The 18,219-nt window shown below is 42.4% G+C and overlaps 1 protein-coding gene across 1 annotated transcript; it reads left to right on the top strand.

The window, feature by feature from the left end:
• The first annotated feature begins 12,695 nt into the window (after nt 1-12,695).
• On the top strand, nt 12,696-15,772 carry LOC109479950 (ventral anterior homeobox 2b-like). Its single transcript, XM_019782030.1, has 3 exons — nt 12,696-12,990; nt 14,294-14,481; nt 15,379-15,772. Exons 1-3 carry the CDS (start codon nt 12,696-12,698, stop codon nt 15,763-15,765), a joined length of 870 nt encoding a protein of 289 aa, XP_019637589.1. The 3' UTR covers nt 15,766-15,772.
• Nucleotides 15,773-18,219: the final 2,447 nt, after the last annotated feature.

Raw genomic sequence — 18,219 nt, 5'->3', positions numbered from 1 at the left:
AGCAGACCATTGAGTTTAGTAACATTGCATCCAAGCACAAAAAGCCTGGGAGAAAGAATGGATGTTTTTCCTCCCTCAACCAAATAGATGGTGAGGCGTACTTTCGGCATAGGACAAGAGTCTTGCAGGCTGAGAGCTCGATCGTTGTGACAAGTCCTAAGTGGGTTTAGCCCTGGTAACTGTGTGGATGGAACAAATGAACAGCATCAATTCTTTCACTGTGTCTTTTCAGAGACATTCTGTATTTGTATCTGAACAGCCCTTCGGTGTAACACACCAGCTTCGCAGGCACTGGGCGCGGAGGCAGCTGGCTACATTACACCGAACGACTTGTTACACCTAACATTTGGACATCTGACTCTAAACATTGTTTTAAGCTATCTAATAATACTTCTATACAGGCATTTTCCGTTTTCATCCCCAACATTCATACTCAACTGTTAGGCCATGTTGATTTGATTATATGGATGACATTCGCGCGCGCATGAATTTTCGTCCGTTTCCAAAAAAAGAGAGTTTTCGACCACACTGTGTAAATCGTACAAAATGAGCGAATATATGTCGTATGTTGCAAATGAAAAGTACAAGTATTGGAAAACGATAATGTCATAGAATGCCGAAATCAATTCAGGAAAAGAAGAAAATGTGAAGAAATGAAAATAAAAAGTCTACTATTACTATTATTAAGTCGAACCCCATAATAGCTAGCGTAGTAGTAGAAGTAGAGGTTTTTTTCCAGACAGTTGTTACCTGTCTCCTGTTACTGTATTGCAATGAGTATTATACTTGATTGTAAAAGCAATTAGCCTTCGGGCATGATTTTGCAAATAAAGTTATTATAACAATTATTAAACCATATAAAATTTGTTATTATTCACCACACCATACCCTGTGTGTTTAATCATTTGTTCAACCTTTATGACCACGTAGATTTCACAACTTTTTTTACAAACTTTTTTTATTCGCACACTCGCGTCAGTTTTTGGGTTCCCAGAGGATGTTATCCATATAATCCATTATGGCAAGCCCCTCCACACGTCGACCTCCTAAAAGCAAGACGCGTCACAAACACTGATATCCCGGCAGTGCAGACAAAACCCCAGACTAATCTTCTAATTACCGTATTTCTTAATAACCTTTCGAATGAGACAGCTGTGCTGTAACGAACTCCGACGCAATCCCTATTACACTTCAGACCAGGGCATTCCTCTGGGCTCATGCATTTAGATGAAAAGTACGCCTTTCCAGTGGCAACATTCATTTCGCTTAAAAGGTATCACCCACGCCGTGCCACTCTTGTTGACTAAAGCGTTCTGGATAGCGCGCACTTCAGTGAAATCCAGCGCCGGTAAAAAAGGGGACTTTCCTACAGCCTACCCTCCTCACCGTCTGGCCCTGGAGATAAGATAAGGCCACACCAATTTAATTAGTTGTTTCTCGGATTCGCCCTGTCCATTTTTTCTGATTTGCAAAAAAAAAAAATTAAGGTTTTAAATCAACTGCAAAATGGTCAAAGAAAGATTTCGGCCCCAACGGTTAAAGAAAGTCTTTTTTTACTTACTAGTTGCCAAAGGTTTTTACGATGTAACAATGCAACTTTGTTTCATTGAAAGTTCAAAATCTATTGTTTTAATTATAAACCAGCCTGGTATGTTGACCTCATGGCTCATATCGTAACATTTCCGGCTATCATGGGGTGCCTTGGCCTGTTTTTTTTTTCGCCCTGTCGCTTCACATTTTGTCTGAAAAAGTCCGAGAAACAACAAATTGAATTGGTGTGGCCTAAACATGTAAATCCCGCAGTCAGGCACCGTGACCGTCTTACTAACAATCAATTAGCGGAGAAAGTCAATCATGTCATTCAAGGACAGGTAGATCGTCTCGTGAGGATGCACCAGAGGACCGTCTTATCTGGGTAATTCGATTTCGACTCCGCGCCATTGTGATGTACTTTATAATTCAAGGACACGACCGCGGCAGAATCGGAGGATGGCAGCACCAGTTCTTATCTAAGGCCACACCGACTTCATTTTATGGATGCCATCCTCTGAAGACCCCCAAACTACTGCGCGCGAGCGAATAAAAAAATCCGGCCAAAAACGAAATGCTACTAAACCACAGGAATACAAAGCTGGTATTGTGAGTTTGCAGCAGTGCATAGCGACGTATACGACAAGCCTGCACATTGCAGAATTAATGAATCGCCACTGTACGTATGTACTGAGTTCTTGAGTCGCGGCGCTTTGGTGTCATTGGTGCCATCCTCCAGGGTTACCACCGGCTCCGTATTGTCGCTAACTACCATGGTCTACCCAGGCCTAGAGCCAGGCCAGTGGACGTGATTTTTTTTTAGAACAGGCGAAAATCAATGCGCGCTTGGATGTCATCCATAAAATTAAATCGGTGTGGCCTAAAGATTGGGATGAAAGAAGTTATAAAAGAGGAGAGTGGCATGGGATTAGTGGATTAGGTACGGTACAGGAAATTATATAGCCCAAACGTACATGTGAGCGTAACATCGAATGGCTGATAGGAGAGTAAAACAAATCTCTTTTTCATGTAATTGAGCCTCAAAACGGACTGCTTTTGTATCAACAGAATCTTCCATGTTGCACAGATGTGCCCCCCTCCCCAACCACCACCGACACAACAACATACAGTCATACTACATCTGTATCTGTATCTGTATAGCCGGTATAACTGCCCTTCGGCGTAACACATCAGCTGTTACATGGTCTTCTGTATGGTACATTAATCTTATAGTACATGTATGTAATACTATGTAGTCATATTGCAGTAGATGGCATGTGTCTTGTCTTATACAATTGCCGTAATAAGTTAATTCATTCACGAATGGCGATTCCTTACGCTAAGCATGTAATTACCCTTTAGCTTCTCAATCATATACTCAACAAAAACCATGCTTACTCAGCAAAGAATATGGCCAACCTTTGGCAACATTTGGCAATGTTTCAGCCGCGGAAAAGTTTGCGATGACATTCCGCCGGCTTGATATGAAAGATGCACCCAGTTTGCCGAAACGTTAACAGAATTTAAATCAGCTGAATTATCGCCAAGAATATCTCACACATAGCGATTATATCATCGACCATGATATGATTCTAGTTTCCAAACGACCTGTGAGGTTATCAGGTCTGGCGATTTGAAGTTGAGCCAGTCTCTTTGGAGATAAAAAAACTGTAGATACGACTTGTGAAACCGGACAGTTCGTGCGAAAAACAACCCACATATCTCCCCGAATATCAAAGTATAGGTTTGCAGGCCCAATAGCTATTGCACTGACTGTGTGCAGTTGAGGTGAAGGTCTTTGTTTTATTGTTGTTTCTGCAGATGCATTAGCCAGATGTTATTGTTCCACAATACTAGTACTGTGGCTAGATTGGTGGTACAATTTGTGTCTAGGTCATAAATGCATGTCGTGAAGATCCGGGAAGCCAGCCAGGTCTCTATTGTCGCCAATACAACGCACATATATCTAGATAGGATAGCTTTACGATATGTGTTCATGATTTTGAGGGCTTTACCACTGCCAAAACGACTTGCGCACATTCGTAATGATGTACATTCGTTCTGTCATGATTCCCTGGATCCCCGTGGAGGTATCATGACAAATATCGAACAATAAAATATACGGGAAGGGTCACGGTAAAATATAAGATGCCTGCACCATATAAAGTAGTTATGATAGAGTCACCAAAGAGCGACGTCTACCCTCGACGCTGTTGAGAACATTTCTTGAATTCTTCATGATGTACGAAAGATCGATTGCTCTGAAGGTCCGAAGAAGCATAGTGCTGCATTACGGAGGATTACGAGACAAATTTCTGACCTTCAAATTTCTGACCCCCGCCGTCCGTCTCCATGATAGCTTATTATGAGCAGTAAGGTGGTACGACCAATCTTTCCCCCTACATTCCTCACTAAAGATACCTTGAATATTTGATGGTTCAAGTACATGCTAGCTTTATATCCCTATCTTTTTCCTTTTCCAGGCTCTACCTTGTGTAACATATCAACTAAATAGTGGGTCTTAAAATGGCAAAGAAAATTAAATTACGGTGTCCTCAATAATGTCAGTTTCAATTATTATTCATTATGCAAGGCAGCAATGCTTATGAGCTTACTGCGACAGAAAAAGTATACGCAGGTATCACAAATGTATAACTTACATGTACGCCCCTGTCGTGTTAAAAATGAAGCCGAACACTGAGCCAACTACAGCCGACCTTTTTCCCGACCTACACCTAACCACGGTTGGGGGCACTTCGGCAGTGTTCTGGAGGCCAAATTCAGCTTTGTATGACAGGGGCTTAACAGAAGAGGCAGAAGGAAAGTGCCGTCTAGCATCAGGATGTGAGAATGTACGTAAGATTGCCCAGAGCAGTCGGTGCGACGAACCGAGAGCACAGCAGGACCCTCTAGTTGCACGTCTGTGACAGTGATGAACGGGTTCTGTCCTGCATGTCAGGACCTACCAGCGCCACGTGGTGGAACAAAGGCTGTTATTTACCTTAAACTTGAGTGAGGTCATTATCGAGGTCAGGAACATCTGTACATTCTCCTTTGACTGGTCCGTTTTGAAAAGCTAAGTACTACTTTTACTTTGCCTTCCGCAATTTTTCACTTCAAAAATGTAGCCCTCGAGAAATGCAATTTTGGCATCAAAATCTTTTCACGTTTCGTCAGAGGATTGTTTGGTATTGACATTCTGTTGCGACAACATTTCTCCGTAAACTCTTTTCATTTCCGTCCAACTTTTGTCTATCCTTTCCTTTCAAACTACATCATAAATCATACAGGTACATCATAAATCATAGAATGAAGCTCGGACGAAAAGCTTCAGAAGAAACAAAACTCAAACGTTCCTCCGCAGTACACGAAGAAGCCGCCAGAGGGACCAAAATCTAATCATTCATTTTCAAAACCGAGGCATAACTACGTACCGAATTGTGCAACAATTCATTCATGACTACCTGGATTATGCAACCTAATACATAACCTTCTTCTCGAAGGTGATACACCGAATGTGTTATGCCGTTGCACTGAAGGTTATCACGGCTGAACCAAGGTTCTCCCAGTCTATTTGCCATTCCTGTTTGATACACAGGTGCCCTATCGACCTGTGTTTACATATAAATCCGCCCAACTTGTCCCCCCGACCCTCAATAAAAGTCCAGATGAAAGTCTAACATATAAACACGCGGGGAAGCCGGCCCCTCATTTCCTCGGAGATCAAAGGTCCCGGATGTAATGTTGTATAGATGGGAAATTGCGAGCAGACGTCCGGTCGGTCTGCGCTCTGAATCTGGAATGTGTTTTCATTGAAATGCTCTATGAAATATGATCGAGAAAGTGTGTATGAAAAGGGTTCAGGGGGCACAAGGTTAGTAGATGTGTACAATAATATATCACATCTGCAACCCCCCTCCCCCTTCTCCAGAAGTTTCGTGTAAAATGATTTGTACATTTTACTAATTTTAACGTTTTCTAAGTAGTAGATTCAGCAGTATGCCTTATGCTACTACTTTTCTCCCGTGTACTATAAGGCTCATTTCTTGTAGAATGCTCGTAAAATATCCTCGAAATTATTTGCTGAGTGAAAGGGTTTCGGGACAAATATATGGGTGGCTGATAATAACCCATCAGTGGCAAAATGGCTAGTTTTATAGAACCTGATAAAAACTCCCTGAACATCATAAAAACATCTCATCGACTGGAAAATTGAAGGAGAAATCATCAAACGCTCGTGTTTATATATGATCTTAGCTTGGTTTGAAGTGTAGAGAACAGAGAAATGTGAATTTCACACATGTCCGGCCGCGTTTAGTCATCTCACTTTGAAGTGTGGAACACGAATCATCCCCAGTAATCACGGAAAGTCCGCTCTATAATGGCCCGTGTGGCCTTCAGTTCACAGTGGGCTGTAAATATTACAAGTAGGATTTCCAGGGAGGGAAACCCTTTGGAGAAGCCATCTGGATATAGAGCGTAGGCGACTTATACATCCTGATATAGGACACGGTAGGCTGCTGAAAAACCTGCGAGATGATATCAATTCACTGGCTGTTTAGGAAAATGTTAAAGCTGACAATTTTTTTTGTCGAAAAAAGGACAGTTAGAGGTAATTTCGTGCCACCGAGTGTTTGTTGCCTTTTGTTCAAACATTCTAAACCCTTGTAACGATGTAACTGATACAAGTAATTTTAAGAACAATTTCTAGCCTAATTTTGACTTTTGAAATATTTCTAAAGTATTACAAAACATTCGAAATATTTTTGGGCCCGCGAACGATATTTCCAATGATTTCAACGCCCTTCTACCATTTTTTGGAATTTTTTCTAAATGACCTGAGATCCAAAAATAGGAATCGTTGATGAATGGGCGGTGACACTCCGCTGCGATCTTGTTGCCATATGCACTCGGCACGATCACGGCCTGTGATGCTTGGTACTGAATATAAACAAACAAAAACAGCACCAAACGCTACAGGAACCCGAGCGATCTCACGTTTTGGCTACATTCCTCCGTCAATACCACAGAATGTGGCATAAATTACTGTTGCATATAGGATAACGAATGACGTTTCTGTTGTAACGTAGTGTTTGGGATAAATCAAAATTTCGTTACTCCAAAGAATATTTCGTGTTCTTATTAACAAAAATCAACACACATATATATATATATATTATTAAGTCATTCTAGTTCTCAACAGAAGAGTCTCGGCATGTACTTTTGGTAGACGTTTTATGGTATAATTTCTTTTTTTGTTCGTTACTCCAAAGAATATTTCGTGTTCTTATTAACAAGAATCAACACACATATATATAGTTGAGTCATTCTAGTTCTCAACAGAAGAGTCTCGGCATGTACTTCTGGTAGACGTTTTATGGTATAATTTCTTTTTTTGTTCGAACGGTTGATTTATTAGCCTGTAAGAACCTCAAATCGGCGTACGTGTCCCTTGTCATTGACATAGAGGCCATTTTTATAATATCATTTTCCTGGTACTCGGTGAAGAGCACGTCCCTGAAGCTGTGACATGCCAATTAATTTTCCTTACGAGGACATTCAGGATTTTCACTCATGTGTGTCTATCCTTGAACCGCTGTGATACCAGAGCGTATATGAATTATAGTTCTCGCTACAGTAGGACCTAGGAACATAATGACAGGACATTTACAGCGATTTGGTTACTAAATCCTCATTTCCTAGTCGTTATCTTTCTTCCTTTCACTATCATTTTTCTTGTAGTTAGGTTTTAGTAGAAATCACTGTAGGAACCGTGTTATGTAATATTTAGTTTCTTTCACATTTGATTAAATGAGATATAACAAAATTTCTCGTGGAGGACAGTTGAAGAAAGACTTATTGTACATATGTTATCGAAGCAGTGAAATTAAAGCGGCGTCTAGTCCTTTTTCGCGGTGCGACTTGTAGATCAATGGCATCAATATCGTCAAACGCGACATTGTTCTGTAGTACAAACTGGTGTCGCAAGGGGTCGCTTATCACAGACAGTGCAGCTGGGTGCTCAGCGTGACATTGCAAGGATCTGGGAAGAACGTGAGGCGAATGGATGCCGGTAGTTGTGTGACCGGAATGGTTGGTGAAGGATGAAGGGCGCTGGAAGGCAAATCCGCCAGAGAGGAATCTCCGGCGTTAAGGAAATGGCGTCCACTTCACACAGCCATCTTGCCCGTGGGAAAACTATTTGTCTCGCCCTTCGGTTCGAATTCGCATCTTCTGAGTGTGGACCACGCTTGCCAGGGTTCAAGGCCGTAAAGTTATCTATAGTTCTGTCTTCAGTGCACTATTAAACTATCTAAATCTATTTGAACTAGGTATTTAGGTGGAGATATCGCTTCAGTGGACACCAGTTTATGTGGGCAAGGGTTTGACATAGTTGCAGTACTCGTTGTATAGTGATATTTTGTATGTGACGGTGTTGCGATCCTAGATATGCAGGTAGTTTGTGGGCCTCCTATCGGTTTTCATTGTTACTACATGTATATGCGTTACATAGGCATTTGCCCCTCTTCCTTCCCTGTCTTAAACGATCTGACCTTCAGCAAAACTGTCCTGTAAGACTATTACTTCAAGGGCTTTCCGAATCGTTTCGGCTCGTTTGAAGACCGTTTCCGTATGTCGTATTCATCATGACAAGCCTTGGTCAGGTCTTATGATGCTTTTAAGGGAAAACGTTACGGCAGAGCGTTACTCAGCTCAGGTTGTAATCTGTTAATGGCTGCACAGTTGGGGGCTGGAATTTAATACCTTCCGCTTGGAGACAGGAGCACGGACTTTGTAATTGGTAGTTGCTTGCCTATATGCAACTGCCAATGTTAACCCTAGGTTAAGGGGAGGGCTGCACGCAAAACATAGTACAGCAAAATACTCTTAATAATAACAACCAATGAATAGTTAATGGTACTTTGAATTAAGTGCCGAGGAAAAGAAGTAAAAAGGCAAAGTTCTCTTATAAAAAACATCAATGTTTCTCAGTGGCCATTTTGTAAAGAAACGTCATTTTCTGATCGTCAAAACTTTCAATTTGAATGAATTATTACGCTCAATAAACTAAGCATTTCTGTCATAAAATGTGGGGTTTTGAAACCCAGCTGACTTTGTGGAATAGCAATGAACGTTCTCAGTACACCCGGTAGGCGGCGCTATTTTTCTGTGTCGTCTCCCGTCTATTACTAATCTCCAAGCAGATCTTTCGGTGGCTGCAAAGACAGTGAATCAAATTTGCCTGCAGGCTGTATCCATTTGCCAGTTAACATTTCGGCGTCTGTAGACTCTCTCTAGATGGCCAGTTCTAACCATAACGCTTTTGCCACCAGCAGACATCTGCTTTGAGATTATGATTTACTTCTTATATATCTTCTGGTCATGACATACTGTTATTTTCCAGGAATAAGTATAAAACACATACTTACGCCTGTTCGGTTATTCCAGTCGTTCCCAGTAGACAGGTTGGTGAAGATGATAACGGTTCTGTCCTTAAGCGCTGCATGCCTTATTAATTTTAAGCCCCGCGCAGATGTAACCTGCCCATTTGCCGGTAATTTACCCCCGTTCTGAAGCGGCTGTCATTCTCAGAACTGCATTTTGAACCGCACTTAAACCAGTTATATTACCTCCTCCGCGACGTAGGGAGTGGGTCGTTACTTCTGGATACGTGACCGGCAGCATAAGCCAGAACTTTTTTTTTATATTCCGACAATGTCATGTAATCACAAGACGAGGTGACGGCACACTCAAGTCTGACCGGATGTATGCCACGCCTATCTTTGTATTCGAATCGAATTTGAGTTAATTTTGAGTCAAATTTGACTGCCAAACCAAGCCTACTTCTGAACGCCAGCGAACCACCAGCCAACCATGGCCGAACCTCCGGTTATGTTCCCGTCTTGTAATCACAAGACGCGGTGACGGTACACAAGTTTTTTTCAACTTATTAATGCCGCCACCTACACAAGGAAAAATGCAATACTCATTTTTACCTGAGCGAAGTGAGGACAGTCGTGTAAAGTCCAAGGGCACAAGATCGATGGCATGTCAGGACTCGAACCCGACCTGTTGGTTCCGAGTCGAGCACTCTGACCGCTACGCCACAAGACCCCACTGTATAACCTTCCCCCGAACACTAGCCGACCAAGGTTGGCTGAAGTTCGGGGGAAGTCTGACCAGATTTGGGCCACGTTTATCTTTCTAATTTCGAATTTTAGTTAATTTTGAGTCAAATTTGACTGCCAAGCCAAGCCCCGACCTACTTCCGAACACCAGCCAACCAAGGCCGAACCTCCCGTCAAAATCCGAGTGTTTTAAACAATCTAATTTTTTTAAACATTCGGCTGGGGGGAGCCGAACAGTAGCCGACCTGGCCGAGCACCAGCCGACCTTGCTCCCGACCTACTTGTCGTCTTAATAATCTTTATGTTAATAATCTTTATGTTGTAACAAAGTATAAAAAGTATACATCTAACATTGATATTATGTTTGAGAAAACTTAGTTGCTGTACGCACACTAATTTCGTTGTTTGTCAGTGTTCTGGCCCATTTCAACTCCTTCCTGATCTGACAGCTCATTGTGCGCAGAAAGTGGGAGTAATTTTGCCCGCCCACCGACTGGCAGGCTACACCTGTATCCCAGCCCTCTGCACACTAAATGGTCCGCTGATGGAGCGTCCTGCTGAGCCTTTCTTACCGGGACAGTCGCGCTTCTCTGGCGTGCCCGCTCGCGTGGAAGCGGCGCAGCGGGGTAGGGTTACCCTTTTAGCCGCTCACGAGTTTACCGGGCGCCGGTCCCGAACCCCTTGACCCTACCTGTCTACTCTGTGTCTCTTCCTTACTCGCCCAGAAACTAAATTGGTCCTAATAATGTACGTGAAAGGGGGGGCAGAGCTCTAGAAAATACTGTAATTTCTATAAACTATGTTCTTCTTTTCAGAAAGCTTTTTTAAGCTAAGAAAACGCAACGTAGACTGAAGACGCCAATGATATATATTGAACTCTACGTACAAATTGGGACCAAAAGCGTGCACACGCTAATGCTATACATGTACTTGTTACTTTTCGGGGAACCTATTAATTAGCTGTTGTCTCAATCTTAACTCACAGAAAAAACCGATTGCAACAGTAAAGATCTCTCTAATAGTTGTGAACAAAAAACAATTCAAGAAATTTCTGTAAACCGTGAAAAACTTCAAATCTGTCGCCATACAGTTTTGCATTCGGATATAAACCTTCTGGCAAATGTTTTTTTTAATGCGATATATATTGCATTTCCAACGTAACATGCATGTACGTAAACGAGTGTAAATCATAAATACGTACTCGTACGTGTTTGTTAATAACAGCTCATTGAGCGATTTTTCCGTTCTCCATCAACCTGTTTCCTCCGAGTTGTCCAACGGGCGGATTAACTTTTCAACAATTGTCAAGCGATGGGACGGACAATTATCTTACGGAAGCCGTGCCTTTTCAGGCGGCCAGCGGGGAGGAGGCGCGGGTCGGGCGGGGAGAATGGCGCTGGTGACCCGGCAGAAGTGGTGGGTCTGCCCCGGGCTGGGCTGTCCATGAGCATAATATGTACAGAGCAATCACACGTCACACCATGTCTGTCAGCGGGCAATAGTTTGTGTCTGACGAGCTCAAATGTCTCCCAAAGATAGTCTTTCAAAGATACATGGTTAATTTTAAGTTTCAGAGGGACAATTTAACTGATTTTGTGCGTGAAAGAAATTCACATCTAAGAATACGTGACAGTGGAGTATGAAGACTGGCTTACTGTACAACTACTAAACTTTACAAATTTCTAGAAGTAAGGCTGTAAGCTAGAACTGAAACTCTGACGACTCGATTATAACTAGTTGCATTATCTAGGCATCATTACTAGACAGCGTTAAACAATAAACATGTTTGGAGTTAGATGTGCAACAGTTAGGTGTAACAGGTAGTTCGCTGTAATATAGCCAGCTGCATATGAATTTCTACTGAATATCCAGATGTGTATCAAGACCTATTTCATATGTAGCAGTTCCAGAACAACCCTGTTAAGTTTTAATCGCTCTTTCGTTCGACTAAGCTGAACTTTAAATCATCTAACTTTTCAGACTTAGGAATAAGTTTTTATGTTAGATGGGTCTTTGAAATAATGATCATTGTTTTTGTTTTTTTCAAAATAAAATAAACTGCTTTATAAAAAGGAAATTCCTGTGGAATCTATACAGTTTGTTGCTGGACTTACATTGTACTTAATAGCAGTTTGGTCAGTTCCTGAAAAGTTCTACCAAAGTTTATAACAAGTCAAAAGTGTGACTGGTTACGCTAATTAGCGTAATTCGTTGATGAATTTTCATTTTTTAGTTAATTTTTTTCATACAAGTGCTATTTCACAAAGATGGAGCCTTGTGAGATTGTAAGTTGTCGACAAAACAAATAAAATCGCCCAGACGCCATGCCATGACGCACGGCCTAAAAATGTACGTTCTAACCGCTAATACGTCTTTAACCACCATGTGACGATGTAAGTTCCTTGTTCAGATAGGTAATGACAGAACGCGAGTGTGGTCCATGGACCCCATGTAGAGGTACACAAAAGTTTCAACCGTTTTCTGCCAAATTGTGGTCCCTAATTTCACCATCTTTAAGCTCCTAAACTGTCGAGCACCTGCGAGAAAATGCAAAAGGCTTGACACAAAGAAAGCTGGTTTTCCGAAACTCGCTCTCTTTGTCTCTATGTCAGTATGTGAGGATGTGCTATTACTCTGACAGCTCAACCTGAACGACACAAACTGTACGTAATTGGTCACTAATGACTCACTTCAGTCAATCGTCCTATTCAGGTGTCAATCAAATTCTCTGGCAAGCTTGAGACGTCACAGACTGTTTGTTGTGAGTTGGCGTACTATGTAGGTACAAGTGGCAGTTACGACATACAGATAGTTGATAAAAGTTCATCACTTCTGACAGAAGGTTAGACAATGAGTTGGCTGAAGTTTGGAAGCGACGCGCCAGTGTGGCGTGAGTTTGACAGAAATTTCTGGCATGGTGGCAACACTGACGGTTGGCGCCAAAACTTCAGCGTCGTCTGCAGCAGTGGCGAAGTTTCTAGTGTCCCAGCCCTCCCTCCTGTAGCAAGTCTCGCATCTTGTGCGAGTATGAGCGGCATGCTGGCTACGCCATGTTTCTCCAACACGCTGTCTGGATCCTGGGGTGCACAGACACAGATAGCTAGAAGTCCGTCTGCGCTGGACAGAACAGATGGGACACTTAGGGACGCGGTGACAGGAGTACAGGGGACATCTGTCACCGAGGTAACTTTAGAAACACGACCGTTTTGTTCTTCACATCGTGACAGAGACGGACTAGACGCTGCCGGAGATACTTCGAAGAACAAGAAAGTGGAAATGTCTTCAGAACAAGAAGGAACCACTCAGAACTACAGGAGAATACTTGTAAAAGGTAGGCTTAAAAATAAAAGTTTTGTTATTTTCTTTCTATTGGTTTGTTATGTTTTCATTTTTTTCCAAGGCCAAGTTAAGATTGTGTAATTCGGCCTGGAAAGTTTGACCCTTTTAACTAACTTGCGTTTGAACTTTCAGTGTCTTAAAGTTTCATGTTTTGATTTTTTTTTGCTTCCCTTTTATTTTTTCTATATACTTTGCTAAATCTATCCGTTCACTTCGCCGCAACGTAAGGACAGTTAAAAGGGCCACATTCTCCAGCACTTTGGTACTTTTGTATCGCCTTTAGCTTGTACATTACACACGTCAAGGTAACAGTATATCTACTGGTTCTGTAACACGATAAAAGTTGGTCTGGTAAACCAAAATAAGCTAAGTCTACATTCAACTTCAAGACTTTTTCCGTAAATTAGTTACTTTCTTCCTATCTTGTGTGCAAAATACACACAGACAAAGCAATACATACTAATAAGATATACAGAAACGTCCTGTTTTTTTCTGTTAAGATATATGAAACGTATATCTTCTGTAATACTGTTGTTAGAAGTTTGCGTTGATTAACCTTGATGACAATGACGCTACCGTGTGCTTATATTTTGACAATTTGTACCCTCTGTGTACGTGTTTGTTGGAATGTCAATATCGCCAAGTGGGTATATGCACTTACTACTACGCGTTACACTGAAACCCGGCATCCACGCAAAAGTACATGCAGACCTTTCGATTGAGAATTTATTGAAGAAAGTATTAATCACTCACTACATGATCGTGTGATGAATACATATCAAACTCCGCAATTGCAAATTCAACTGATAATATATGCACTGGTATCTGGACTTCTGTTTGTCGATGCAAAACCTGGCATGGATACTTCTTACTCCTTGTCTTATTACATGTACATTACTGTAACTTTGTATTTCTTTCTTCTTGCTGTATCTATCATTATCATTATTAGTATATACTTATTTTTTTGTATTCATTGCTATTATCAATGTTAGATTTCAGGTTTCCTTACTTTATGTTGTTCTTTTCGTCGTATTTTGTCCATTGCACGAGGAGTTGGCTATTTGTAACGAATCTAGTCGGATTCTTACAGATTTTTGATTTGAACTCTGTGAAGACTGAAGTCAAACAAATGAATCAATCTTGTCTACGATTAATTTAAGCTTTTCTTCTTTTTTTTAAAATCTTTTGTACGTATTACAAGGAGCTGCCGATTTCTGCTATAGGCTCCTTGCCGATTTTAATTAAGTTGAAATCTTAGAAGTCTAACAAAGTAATCAATCTTGTCTACCATCAAGCTCCTAAGGGTGTGGTAAAGGAGATGGTCTTACCCCGGGCACTTGACATCGACCGGCCGAAGAGAGCCCGGACGGCGTTCACCGCTGACCAGCTGAAGGACCTGGAGAGAGCCTTCCGGGATAGCCAGTACGTGGTGGGACAGGACAGGACGGAGCTGGCCAGGCAACTGGGACTCACGGAAACACAGGTCAACATGTTATACATGTACAAATATCACGTCCTTTACATAACCGTTCGTTCACTTTTATGGTAGTGTACGTTCACTTAGGGCAGTCACATTTCCAAGCCGGGGCCCGGCCGGGTTAATATTTGCGTGAACGAAAAATAAACAATTTGTATTAAGAGTATACACAAATAGTGCTCATGGTTAATTTTCTAAAACTTTTTGTGCTTTGCTGTCTTATATCATAATTTTCGTTCCATACGACTGCCCGGCCGGGCCCCGGGTTGGGAAATGTGACCGCGCCTTCAACATGTTATACATGTATAACGTCTTCTTCATAACAGTTTGTTGATTTTATGGTAGTGTATGTTCACTTAAGTTAGGTTACTCGTGTTCTGGTGATCAGAAAACACTTTATTTCGTTAGTTAGGCCATGTTGATTTGATTACATGGATGACATCCGCGCACGCATGAGTTTTCGTCCGTTTCCAAAAAAAAGAGAGTTTTCGACCATACTGTAAATCGTACAATATAAGCGAATATATCTGTCGTATGTTGCATGAAAGTATTGGAAAACGATACTAATGTCTTAGAATGCCGAAATCAATTCATGTTATTGAAAATGAAAATGTGAAGAAATGAAGAGTCTATTATTATTTGCCATACAATACTCATGTGTGCATAGTCATTTGTTCAACCTTCATGACCACGTAGATTTTATAATGAAATTTTTTTATTCGCATGCTCGCGCCAGTTTTGGGATTCCCATAAGATGTCCATATAATCAAATCAACATGGTCTTAGTAACAAGAAGGATCTCTTTTCTGAAAACTGACTGAGACCAAAATCAGATCATAGCTTATCTATATCCGTCCCAACAAAAGAAGCAACTTTGTTCATCATTAACATTTTGTTCAACAGGTCAAAGTGTGGTTCCAGAATCGGAGGACAAAATACAAGCGTGAGAAGGCACGGGAAGCCGAGAAGACGCAGGCCAACTCCGAGACCCTCGCCGCACTGAACATTTGGAAACTCCTGCAAACTGCGCCGCCTAGCGACGTTCTGCCGCCAGTGCCCACTCTCGCGAGATCTCCGTCCGAGGCGCGAGATCTGGGAAGAAGGGAACAACCTGTCGGTGGCTCGCCGTGTGCCACACGGCTCGAGGGGAATTGTGTTCCTGTGTGTACCGTTACAGAGGGGGGTTGGCAGCCTTTAGTACACCGAGATATCCGTCCACAAGCAGCTATTCCCCCGACGTGGCCAAATCTCTCACTGTTCTCGAGACAAAACTACGACAATGTTCATTAAAGATCATGCCGTTTAATTTAATTAATAGTTGTGATGAAGGTTAAGCCTTTAGCTTAGGTATTGACAAGCTGTAAGGAGTTTGTTTACGGACATGGATGTTTCTTTGTGTGGCTGCATTAGCATTAGTAACTTCAGTTGTTAAAAAGGAATACTACCTGGAATAGTTCGGCTTCACTGTTGTGTATTGGGTACTTTCTGTAAATTCACAAACGAGCCAATTTTTGGCAAATTTGATATTAAATTCTTGCTCAAAAATGGTGAGAATCTAGCTTCATGTACGTGCTTTTTTTTATTGTATGTGCCTGAGTACTACTACTCGTACATGTATATTGGTTTCGTTTTGCAGTAAGCTACTTATCTGCTATGTGGCGCTGTGACATGGTGGATGTGACATCGTTGCCCACCCTCTCTGATGTTCCAAACATTTTGCGCTTTCATTCTGAACACAATATCAATATTCGATGATTATAGTAGGTTGGTTGCATTATAACATCATTTGTACATTACCTGAACCGGCCTGTACAAAATCCGCAGAAATAAACATTAACGCGCAGATTTAAGTGTGCGTCTGTTGCCACAATCAAAACACGGTGTTGTCTCCGTGGCCTCAATTCAATAAATTGACATCGCATGGAACCTTTCGGTGGCAGTAAAAACAGTATCAAATTGGCCAGGCAGTATCCATTTGCCAGACAGTTACCCACGTCTGGGCGGGTGAGAACTAACCGTAGCGATTTCACAGCCAGACATCTGCTTGGAGCTTAATAGGACCAACAGCTGACTCACTCACTCACTCACTCTCTCCCATAGCTTAGTCAGCCGTCGGGGCAGCATGATGTTTGGCCAAGTTCTTCCACTGCTGGCGGTCCTCCGCCAGTCTGGCCATCTGGTTGGCTGTTACACCAGTCCACTCTTTTAAGTCTGTAATCCATGACCGACGGGGACGTCCCCGCGGCCGTGCGCCTTCCACTTTACCCTGGAGAACTGTATGTGACAGTGTGCCTTTGGCCCTAGACACATGTCCGAACCACTGTAACTTTTTCTTCTTAACTGTGGCCAGGAAGCTGTCGAGTGGGCCTTGCAAGGTGTGGATGCGTTCCATGACCTCTTTGTTTGTAGTGTGTGATGTCCAGTGAACTCGTAGCAGTCTGCGATAACAGTTCATCTCAAACGCATTGATTCTCTTCACTATAGCTGCATTCAAAGTCCATGTCTCAGCACCATACAAGAAAATAGATAGCACAAGACAACGTAGTAGGCGTATCTTTGTTGGCATGGAGATGCTATGACTGCACCAGATGTGTTTTAGCTTTAATTGACAGTGCAAGGGTTGACTTGGCAATCCTGACTTTCACCTCTTTGTCTGAGCTGCAGTCTTCTGTCTGGACAGAGCCGAGGTATGTAAACTCACTGACCTGCTCCAGTTCTGTGCCTCTGACTGTGACTTGGCCATTTGTATCAGACGGACCAGATACAAGGCATTTGGTTTTCTCCAGACTAATCTCCATACCATACCTCCTGCTTGTGAAGTCCAAGCTGTTGATCTGGGATTGCTGATCCACTCTTGACCCATCCAGCAAATCCACATCATCCGCAAACTGGAGGTGGGTTATGGTGCGTCCTGCCAGTTTGATGGGTGCTACTTTTGGTGCTAAGGCTTCTCTCATTATGTTCTCTAAGAATATATTGCAGAGTGTCGGAGAAAGAAGACATCCCTGGCGTACTCCAACTGACGTAGGGAAGCAGTCACTGAACTCCCCCCAGTCATGACTGTGCTTTGTGATGCTTTGTAGAGCGCTTCAACGCACTTAACAATCCCCCTGGTAATGTTGAACCGGCGCATCACTGCCCAGAGACCGTCCTGCCATACTCTGTCAAAGCACTTCTTGTAGTCCACTAAAGTGTGGTAGACTGGTTTTCCCGAGCTCTCTGTACTTTTCGCAGATCAGACGGAGATTGAAAATCTGTTCAGCGCAGGACCTGCCTTTCCTGAAACCGGCTTGCTCTTCAGCGAGTATTTTCTCAGCCTGTGGTTGGAGCCGGTTCAGGATGACCTTGAGCAAGATCTTGCTTGGATGAGAAATTAGACTTATAGTGCGGTAATTCTGGCATTGCCTTAGATTGCCCTTCTTTGGGAGAAGGATAACTACCAACAGCTACTGCTGTAAATCTATATGTATCGTATTCCTACGTCATAATGTATAAACGTTTTGAACAGCGATCAGATCGTTTTGGATCCTTGTGTATCAAACCTCTGCACCCAACACGCGATCAGGGAGATCAAGGGTGACCCAGTGTGCTTGGCCTAATTCTGGTGGACACCAAACGTTCATGTCTTCCCTTTCTTCACTGAAATACTTATGGAGCAGCTTAGCCGGCAAGGGCATTTTGCCCTCTCGGCCATTTCAGTGGCTCCGCCTCTGAGGCGTGGGCAAAAATATGGGACTGAAGTCA

This window comes from Branchiostoma belcheri, unplaced genomic scaffold (genome assembly GCF_001625305.1).
Source record: "Branchiostoma belcheri isolate BF01 breed outbred unplaced genomic scaffold, Haploidv18h27 scaffold5, whole genome shotgun sequence".
In the NCBI taxonomy this organism is placed as follows: domain Eukaryota; kingdom Metazoa; phylum Chordata; class Leptocardii; order Amphioxiformes; family Branchiostomatidae; genus Branchiostoma; species Branchiostoma belcheri.
The sequence above is the reverse complement of the archived record's forward strand: the minus strand, read 5'-3'. Positions and strand labels throughout refer to the sequence as shown.

What these genes read in the sequence shown, in the direction of transcription:
- LOC109479950 (XM_019782030.1), top strand. Translation starts at nt 12,696, where the DNA reads ATGCTGGCTACGCCATGTTTCTCCAACACGCTGTCTGGATCCTGGGGT. An exon ending in CAGGAGAATACTTGTAAAAG is followed by an intron (nt 12,991 to 14,293) that starts GTAGGCTTAAAA and finishes TCTACCATCAAG; the next exon opens with CTCCTAAGGGTGTGGTAAAG. An exon ending in TGGGACTCACGGAAACACAG is followed by an intron (nt 14,482 to 15,378) that starts GTCAACATGTTA and finishes TTTGTTCAACAG; the next exon opens with GTCAAAGTGTGGTTCCAGAA.